This window comes from Phoca vitulina, unplaced genomic scaffold, assembly GCF_004348235.1.
Source record: "Phoca vitulina isolate PV1807 unplaced genomic scaffold, GSC_HSeal_1.0 scaffold22, whole genome shotgun sequence".
NCBI lineage: Eukaryota > Metazoa > Chordata > Mammalia > Carnivora > Phocidae > Phoca > Phoca vitulina.
In genome coordinates, this window is record NW_022589725.1 from 2952768 (window position 1) to 2962795 (window position 10028).

General features: G+C 47.7%; 1 protein-coding gene across 1 annotated transcript; it reads right to left on the reverse strand.

Annotated features, from left to right (window-relative positions):
* Positions 1 to 220: 220 nt before the first annotated feature.
* On the reverse strand, positions 221 to 8552 carry R3HDML (R3H domain containing like). The gene is made up of 5 exons (XM_032419247.1): positions 8295 to 8552; positions 5742 to 5860; positions 5491 to 5623; positions 3906 to 4021; positions 221 to 353 (listed from the first exon to the last, which is right to left on the reverse strand). Exons 1-5 carry the CDS (start codon positions 8550 to 8552, stop codon positions 221 to 223), a joined length of 759 nt encoding a protein of 252 aa, XP_032275138.1.
* Between the last annotated feature and the right edge of the window lie 1476 nt (positions 8553 to 10028).

A 10028-nucleotide genomic window follows, 5' to 3' on the forward strand; every position in this document is an offset into this window, starting at 1 on the left:
AGAGAAGAAAGCTGGAAGAAGAAAGAAAGAAGGCCGGGAAGTTGTTTTCTTCGGGTACATGCTGGACATTTCAGGAATGGAGGAATCAGAAGGGAAAATTCAGATCGGTAGAGTGAGCCCAATAATGTCCTTTACAAAAAAACAATTATTCTTTCACCTGGTCTCTGGGGAGGGAGCCTTTGGGGGAGGGCAAGAGACACCTCCAGGGCCCAGGGAAAAGTTAGAACCACAGGAGCCTATTGGATTTGAGTCCAGAGAAACACATGTTGCTAGTACAGGTGCCTTGGTAACTTGCGGGGCAGGCAGAACATGGCCTCCCCATCTTGTATGGTGCCTCGCCGATCCAGTTGCCCCTGGAAGAGAAAAGGTACTGAGGAGACAGGGACAGAGGAGAGTTAATGTTGGCAACCTTCATACAGGTTTCCCTAATCTCAGCACCGCCACTGACTGGCTATGAGACCTTGGGCAAGCCACACCTTCCAGCCTTGGTTTCTTCATCTGTAAAACCAAGAGAAGACTCCCCTCTCTCACAGGGAGGCAGCGAAGATCAAATAATGGGGCCATGTGTGCCCCCACCTAGCACCGTGCCTGGCAAAGACATGACTCTTCATTAAGTGTTGATTTTCTTATTCCCTCCACCCGGCCTCTCATCCCGGACCCACGCAGTTCTGAGTTCTGGTCCTGGATTCTGTGACTGGCCAGCTGGTGACAGAATAAACCACCTCATTTCTTCTGAATAAAATAAAGAAATGAAACGGTATCCACAAAAATGATGTGCAAACACTTTAGAACTTACAAAAGTGCTGTGCGGATAGGAACTAGAATAGTCAGATGCCGAGCATGATTTCATCATGGGGGCACGTGACCATGAAGCCTCGTCCATGGCCGCCACTGCCCATTTTTGTGATGACCAGATCCCAAACCCATCCTGCCTGCTCCTGAGTTAGTCCTCTCAACAGACCACGGCCTTTTGGGGGAAGTAGGGTAGGGAGTGACTGCTTAGTGGTTACAGACTTTCTGTTTGGGGTGATGGAATAGTTCTGGAAGTAGATAGTGGCAATGGCCGCACAACATTGTGAATGTAAGGAATTCCACTGAGATGTACGCTTCAAAATGATTAAAATGGGGGCACCTGGGTGGCTCAGTTGGTTAAGGGTCATGATCCCAGGGTCCTGGGATTGAGTCCCACGTCAGGCTCCTTGCTCAGCAAGGAGTCTGCCTCTCCCTCTGCCGGCCGCTCCCCCTGCCTGTGCTCTCTCTCTCTGACAAATAAATTAATTAAATTTAAAAAAATCATATTTTACCACAATTAAAACAAATTAATAATATAATATACCAAAACCCATTGAATTGTACACGTCAAATGGGCGAGTTGTATGGGGTGTGAATTATATCTCAAGAAAGCTGTTAAAAACAAACAAACCACCTTCATCACATTCTCCTACTCAAAAACTTTTACTGGATTCCTCTTGCCTGTGCAGGGATTGGCAGATTTTTTTAGGTAAAGGTCCAGATAGCAAATATGTTTAGGTTTTGTGGACCGGATATCTCTATTGCACGAAAGCAGCCCTGGATAATACGTAAATGAATGGCATGGCTGTGTTTTGATAAAACTTTATTTACACAAACAAGCAGAGGGCGAGGCTTTGGCCATGGGCCCTAGTTTGCTCCCCGCTCCATCCTCCTCCCTCCCTGCTTACAGAAACACACCTGTAGCTTTTGGTCAGGCATTCCAGACTGCTCCATCAGCTGTGGATCCTGTTCACATATGCCACCTTCCCACATCTCTCTTCTCCAGCCCAGCTCACAGATTTTCCTTTTTCTCCCCCCCTCTTGTCATGGCCTTAAATCATCCCCCAGCCCTTGCTCCTGGCTGCCTGGTAATCTCACCGCTGACCTGTAGTGTTATCTTTGCAAGTCCAGTGCCGCCTTTTCTCACACTTCATATGAACACTCTTTGTGGGCAGAAATGGAATCTTCTTTCTCCAAAAGTGATTGTTGAATGACCGTAAATAAAGTCAGCCAAAGTGCTCAGAAAAGTATGCATTTCTGGTTTTATATGGGGTTCATTCACTTATTCATTCAACAAACACTTCAGGAGCATCTATTGGGCATCAGGATTTGTGCCAGATGCTGTCAGTGCATAGTTTTCAGAAGGTGCTCCCGGAAGTTTGGAGGCAGGGAATGTGAGAAGTGGAGACACCTGGGGTGATGAAATAAAAGTCATTCTTTTTCTGTTTAATTCAACCACTTGGAAAAAAGTTTTGCTTAAAAAAGGGGGAGGAGGTTGAAATCATTGTAGTAAAAGGATATAGAAATGAATCAGGTCTATTTCCCACCCTCAAAGAGTCTATAACCTAGTTATAACCATGGCCACCATTTTTTGAGAATGTACTATGGGCAACTATGTACAGCGATCCTCTGTGAGACAGGTAGGATCAGCCCTATTTTAAAAGAGGAGATGGAGGTCCATAGAGGTGAAATGCCTTATCCAAAGTCCTCACATGCACATGGTAGAGCTGGACATCACACCCAGATCTGGTCATAGCAGTAAGTGCCAACATGTGTTCTGACTTCATGAGCCCGGGGGTGTTACCTGGGTCAGATCACTTACTTCTCTCAATAACTCAATGAGTAGGTACTATTTTATTCTCATTTTGCAGATGACGAAACAGGCATGTAGAAGTTAAGTTAAATCACAAATTTGAACCCTGACAGTCTTGACTCTAGAGCATAAAAATCTTAACAACTATAGTGTTAATACTCAATGCTGCAAAAATTCAATGTATCAGCAAATTGGAATAGTCCCTTAAGCTATTTGTAACAAAGTTTGCTTTGTACTTTTGTGTCTGATAAAGCTGGGCTGATGCTTTGTTAATAGATGTCACCATTAACAAATAAATAGCTTGAGAATTTGTGTTCAGGCTACCAGTGACTTCCAGAACATCAGAATAGTATGGCAGACAGAACATAGACTTGAATCAAGACTTGTGTTTCAAACAGCTCTGCTTCCTCCTGGCTTGTGGCTTTTGTATATTACTTAACCTCTCTGATCCTCAATTTCTTCTTCTTAAAAAAGGAAAACATTTTCCCAGTACCCCTCCCTTTTTCCTTCCTTCTTTCTCTTTCATCTCTTCAATGAGATACTGAGGTGAAAATATTTTGTAAATGGTCAAGGGCTACTTGAGAGTAAAAGGTGGTCATCAGCATGTAATTTTGAAATTCTAAACGTCATTTTTACTTAGAATTTGTTCTTGTTTTTATGTGAGAATCTGTAATGTTGGCAAGTTTGTATACTGTACGTTGGATGGGAACTTCCATCCTTCTTTCCCCGTGTTTCCAAGAGACTTGCATATAAAGGCCACTCATGACCTCTCTCCCATGAAGCTGATTGGAGAGCCTGGAGGGAGGAGCTGAGCACGCTTGTTCTATCCTCTTCTTTCCTTTGGGATCTGCCTGGCTGCAGGGAACAGGTGTTCTTGGTTGCTCTACTTCCTGTGACAAACTTAAAGGGGCTAGCTGCACTTGACGGAAGAGGACTGTGACTGTTAGGGGTTGCCAGTCAGTGGGTATGCAGGTCTAATTCGAGGGTGAGATATTTGCAAGCCTGCTCGTCTGGCACATCTAAACCACATTCTCTACTATTGACTTCATCAGTGAGGCTGCCTATCCACCTGACTTGGTCCTCTGTCTACCTCCCAATCACTTTTGCAATTTGGGTAAAGAAAAAGAATTATTGATTGACTCTAAAACTACCAGATTGTACGGTATTAAGGTTACCTAGAATGGGAGAAGGCAGAGTGTTCTGGGCATCTTCCTTTTCTTGGAATTCTGCCCATTCCACTCAGGGTCCACCCCTCACCCCCACCCCGCCCCACGGCCCCATGTCTCCATGCTGCACTTACTTAATGGCGTAGTTGCAGACCAGGTACACTGCATGATGCCAGGTGTTGCCCCAGACGTTGATGCTGCCACAGGTGTGGATTGCACAGCCCAGCCGATTGGAGGATGCCCACACCATCTGAGGAAGGACAATGACAGGGGAGGCTTTGAGATGGACTCAGGGGTCCCAGGTTCCTTGAGGCTGGGAGGCTCCTGGATGTGATTCAGGGTGGGTAAGGTCTTCCTGGGGGAGGCAATGTTCCTGGAGACACACTGTGCTATAATGTTTCTCAAGCTTTTTTGTTTTTTACTACAACCAATAGTAAGGAATGAATTTTAAATTGTTACTCAGTGCACAACACGCACAAAGAGTTGGGACAAAAGTTTTGTGAACCAACATTTAATCTTTTCATATGTGATATATGGTAATATTTTCTATACTGTTCTATTAATTTTCTTTCTTTCTTTTTTCCCTAGCAGCCACCGTTTAAAAATCATTATTGTGTTGGAGGTTAAAACACAAACTTTGGAGTTAAACAGCCTTGGATCAGAATCTCAATATCACTGGTGTGTGACTTTGGCCAAGTCAATTAACCATGTCGTGCCGCAGTTTCTTCTTTGGTAAAATGAAGGTAATAATATCTCCTGGGCTATCAGAAAGGACGTTTGGTTTAGGCCTCACATTTCCCAGAGGGTCTCCAATGTAGATTTTTGACCTTAATTGCACATGAGTCACAGAGAGATGGACAGACTGAAAGAAAATATTTGTCCTACAGTGGGAAGTTTCGGTCCCATTTCCTGCAACATTATATCGTGCTATATTTTTGTGTGCAACAAGTCGTAACATATTCAATATTAACACTCAAAATATACTACAATTTTTGTCATTTTATTTTAGCATTTTTTTTAAGATAGTGGGATCCTAGCGGTGCCTGTGTGGCTCAGTGGGTTAAGCGTCCAGCTCTTGATCTCAGCTCAGGTCTTGATCTCAGGGTCATGAGCTCAGGCCCCAATCTGGGCTCCATGCTGGGCATGGAGTCTACTTAAAATGATGGTGATGATGATGATGATAATAAAAATAGTGGGATCCTGAAAAGACAGAAAATACTCGAAAATGTTTGGACCTATTGAATTCAAAAGCATTCTTTTTTTTTTTTTTTTTTTAAAGATTTTATTTATTTATTTGAGAGAGAGAGAATGAGAGAGACAGCAAATGAGAGGGGGGAGGGTCAGAGGGAGAAGCAGACTCCCTGCCGAGCAGGGAGCCCGATGCGGGACTCGATCCAGGGACTCCAGGATCATGACCTGAGCCGAAGGCAGTCGCTTAACCAACTGAGCCACCCAGGCGCCCTCAAAAGCATTCTTGAACTTGTCAGACCACACATCTCCATTTTGGTGGTTAAACAATCTGGTCAGCCCACCTAAGATACTCAAAACAAGATCCAGTCAACTCAACTCAATCTACACACAACTTTCCAGGAATATGCTTATTGTGTGAAAGGAAGTCCATAGGGCCTCTGCTCTTTAATTTCTGTTCTGCCACATTCTTTGTCTTCTAAGCTACCAGGATTTGTTCTCCCTTGGCCGTTCGTCCCAACAGAGGGGTACCTGGGTGTAGTGGGAGCAGACTGGGCCGCTGCAGCGCCAGGGGCAGCGCGGCTGACAGTCCCTGGGGGCTGGAAACGAGTAATGGCGCTTCTCCTCAGACCAAGACTTCACAAGGTCCACCACCGAGCGGTACCTGGGGAGGCAGAGAAGATGGAAGACGCCGGCTGGGGAGTGGAGAAGCTGCTCTGCCACCACCTTGCTCGGTGACCTTGTTGAATGACTGAGAGAAGGAAGGGCAGAAGGTAACTCACCGGCCAGAACGGATGGAGAGGTTCTGGCCCACGTATCTCATTAGCTGTGAGGGCCCATGGGCCCAGATGCACTGGGTGGCCCAGGCCTCGGCAGACCTGGCCAGCCGCTCGTCCCAGACCTAGGGAGAGAAAGGCCATGAGAGGAGCACCTGGGTGGCTCAGTCGTTAAGCATCTGTCTTCAGCTCAGGTCATGATCCCAGGGTCCTGGGATCGAGCCCCGCATCAGGCTCCCTGCTCCGTGGGAAGCCTGCTTCTCCCTCTCCCACTCCCCCTGCTTGTGTTCCCTCTCTCACTGTGTCTCTCTCTGTCAAATAAATAAATAAAATCTTTAAAAAATAAAAATAAAAAAAAAAGAAAGGCCATGAGATTCCCCAGGGGGACAACCACCATCATCCCAGCCGTGTCCAGAGACGCGCAGTTCTTCTGCCATCTCCTTGGAACCCTGCACCAAATCCAGTCAACAGTTTAGAACACTGGGAGTCAGAGAAGGCCTAGGACTTCAAAGTCCACACCAGAGCCAAGACCCACACCTACTGACTCCTCTTCCGGCACCCTTTCCCCCCACACTGGACTTCAGGCTGGGGGTTCTCTGCTCTGAACAGGTCCCAGGCTGTTGGTCCAGGAGTTAGCAGTCCTTAGAAGTGGCTGAGCCCAGGGTGATGTGGAGGGGACTGGCTTTTTAATGTATTTATTGTATTCTTAAAACAAATTTCTTTTAACATTAAATATTTGAATTCAAAATGTTTTTGTTTTTTTTTTGAATAGTGAAAACAGGTGCAAATGTAATACATGAGATGCCCAAAGGAGGAAAAGTGGAAAGTCTATCGTCTCAATCCTATCCTTGTTCCCCCAGCCACCCTGCCCCCAGAGGCAACCATCACTGTGATTTCTGGCATCTTCTTCCAGAAATATTCTATACCTGTACAAGTATATATATATGTACATATACACATACAAATATATATACACATACATATATACACATACACACATATATAATTGTATAACTATATATAATTGTATATAATTAAGTATACATAAGTATATAAAATATTATATATATCTACTTTTTTTTTTTTTTTTACAAATGGCAGCCGGCCAGACATTCTATCAGACCCCTTGCTGTTTTCACTTAACCAAACAGGTTATCTTAATGGTTATTCCACATCGGCACATAGAGAATACCCTCCTCATCCCTGCTAATAGCTTCATAATTTTCCAATGTGTGAATATCCCAATTTTTATAACTTGAAAAAGCATCACTTTAAAAAAAATACCAGTTTCCTTCCATTCTGTCTTCCTGGGATTCTCTGAGATATTAGTCATTCATTTATTTTATTTGTTCATTCAGCAAATCTTGAACAGTATTTCTAGCCACCCAGGACTTACAGTCTAGCAAGGAGATGAGACATTAAACAATCATTACAATCCTGGTGGGTGTAAGAATGTGAAACGGGACTGGAACTTTTTGGGAGGCGGCAGGAGAGAAAGGGTTCCTTGAGCAAAGGATGCTTAGTCAGATACCTGTCCTGTGGGCAGAAGCCAGCTACTGAAGATGATACAGGGATACCAAGAGAGGGGTCCAAACACGTCCACCCTGTTCTCAGCAGTGCCCACGAGGCTTAACGTGGTACCTGGCACTGAGTGGCAGTCAGTACGTAAGTGAATGGACACATGGGAAAAGCACAGGAATTTCCAGGCTGTTGAGTAGCACATATTTGTCTTGGAGGGGGTAGACTGACAATCTCTTTCCCTAAAGAAATCTGTGGGTGGGCTAGAAGCCGATCTCTCCGGGCTGGTTTGGGAACAAAGGTCCTGTGGGGAGGGACTGCGATAAAGAGAAAGGTTCCCCTCCACCACTCCCAGGGTCTGGCTTCTGGGGCATTGCGGTGACAGCCATTGGCCCTGCCTCTTTAAGGGAACACATCTCAGCTCCTACAGCTGGTCTGCCACTTTTCCTCAGCTTGAGAACCTCAGGTGCCAGTCCCCACACTCTGCCTCCAGGGGCTTGCTGAATATAGTCTGTGTGTCCATCAGACGCCTAAAGCAAAGAGACAATAGCATGGAAAGCTCCAGCCACCCACCCCCTGCAGGTGCCCAGCAGGGAGCCCAAGTCCTTGTAGGGGGGTGGGTATTGTATCTGTTAAAACCACAACCTTTAGCAGCAGGCAGACCTGGGTTAGAATCCCAGCTGGATGACCTTTGGCAAATTAAACCTCTGCATCTCAATTTCTTTATTGGAAAATGGAGATGACAAGCCCCACCTTGAAGGAAGAGGAATACTCTCAGGGCCGAGTGTAGGTTATGGCTAGGCATACATGGGATGGTCCATACCTGGCAGTCTGCTGACCCTGCTTCCCAGGAGGACCTGTGCAACTGCCTTTGTTTTCTCATCTATAAAATGGGTAGACTAATTCCTGCCTTTCCGCAGGGCCCAGACACCCAGCTACTGGCTAGTGGGGTCAGGCTGGCGAATGGTCCGGCCCTTCCAGAACACACTGAATTGACTGGCATTCGCTGGAAAGGGCACAGGGGAGGGCATGGGAACTCACCATATACTCCATGTTGGCCGCAGGTGGGTGCACACTGGCGCGGATGTGGTTGTGAAAATCCAGTAAGGCACTCATGTCCCCAGCAGAGATGTGGCGCTTCCGCTGGTACCGGGGCACCCCCAGGCCACTCAGGGGCCACACAGCTGTGCCCTTGGTCCGGGCCAGTGCCAGGGTGGCATTGGGCATCCAGGCATTCACTGTCTGGCCTGCCCAGAAGAGCAGGCCTGCCAGGCCCATGGTGCTGGGCAGCAGGGGCATAGCTGGCTGGCAGGGTCACACGTCACCTTGTGCAGTCAGAGCCGGCTGCCTGGAGGGAGTGGGCATGAGGGCACCAAACCCTGAGTGTTCTCCAGCATTGCCACCCCAAGGATGTTAACCCCTGGGAACTTCGCAAAGATCTCCTGACTCAGCTCTAGTCCTGGTAGTCTAGTCCTAGGTCAGCCCAACACCCTGTCCTTCCCGCCCCAGTGGATTCAGTGTATTGGGCAATGGAAGGAAATGCCCGGACAGTAACTAATCCTGATCAGGCCATATGATGCACATGGTGCTACCACCTCCAAGCCAGGGCTCCATCCCATCAGCCCAGGAGACAGACACCAGTCCTGTCCAGCCTGGACACCCTCTTCACCAATCCTGCTCCAAGTGGGTTCCATCGATTCCCTCAGAGGAGTAGGGCCAACCTTTTCCGGGGCATAGTGCAGGGCCCTCTCATCCCTGAGTTGCTGCGTTTTTGGGGTTGAGAGTGAGACACAGGAAGAGCCAGATGGCAGAGGATGAAAGAGGAAGAGAAAAAGAGAAGCATAGAGGAAGAAAATGAGAGAGACGAAAAAGGCATCTGAAAAAAAAGGTACAGAGAACAGGGATGAAGGAAATTGAAAGGTGGAAAGATAAGGAGAGAATGGTAGAAAGTGAAGGGGAAAAAGAAAGAACATGGGAGAGACAGAAGCAGAGGGAGAGAGAGAGAAAGACAGGGGAAGGAAGAACAGAGAAGACGGAGAAACAGAGTGAAAGAGAAGAGAGCCAGAGACGGGAGTGCAGGAGACCAGACAACAGCTTCCCAGGGGCTCGTACCCAGGCCGGGCAGCCCAGGCAGGCGGCAGGAGGCGCCGAGGATGCAGGGACCGCTGCAGACACCCTGGCCCGCCTGGCAGCGCAGCGACTTTAATGGTCCCCTGGGAGCTGATGGCATCTGACGTCCGGGCCCCACAGCCCCCTCCCTTTCCAGCCGGGCCAGACTTGAACAGGAGGCTCCGCCTGCCCATCTGTGGGCTTTCCCCTCCCACCCTCTGGCGCCTCTGAGGTTCCTGCTTCCACCTGGGGATTGCAGGGCTGGGGCTTGCCGGGCTGGGGCTGAGCTGCTAGTTGGGGTAGGGATGTGGCAATGGCAGGGACTCCGGGAGGAAATGCCACCCCCCACCTCGGACACCCCAGATGCCGAGGCTTTTCTCTGCCTTCCAGACCCCAGCATGGAGGCTACCTTGATTCCAGAGAGTGTTCTCTGTTTTCCCTGCAAAGCCGTCCAGCCTCAGAGTATTCAATTAGCTTAGCGCCATCTAATGAGCACCTACTATGTGCCAGGCCTGGGCTGAGTGCTTCACACACACACAAGCTCAGCCAACCCTGAGAAGCAGATACGATAGCTCCCCATTTAGCAGATGAAGAAACTGAGTCTGAGAGATGAAGGGACAAGCCCCAAGTCAAGCCAGCTTGTCTGCGATAGAGATAGGATTCAAA

What these genes read in the sequence shown, in the direction of transcription:
- R3HDML (XM_032419247.1), bottom strand. Translation starts at nt 8,552, where the DNA reads ATGCCCCTGCTGCCCAGCACCATGGGCCTGGCAGGCCTGCTCTTCTGG. An exon ending in TCTGCTCCCACTACACCCAG is followed by an intron (nt 4,022 to 5,490) that starts GTACCCCTCTGT and finishes GTCCTTCCTCAG; the next exon opens with ATGGTGTGGGCATCCTCCAA. An exon ending in GTCTGCAACTACGCCATTAA is followed by an intron (nt 354 to 3,905) that starts GTAAGTGCAGCA and finishes TTTCTCTTCCAG; the next exon opens with GGGCAACTGGATCGGCGAGG.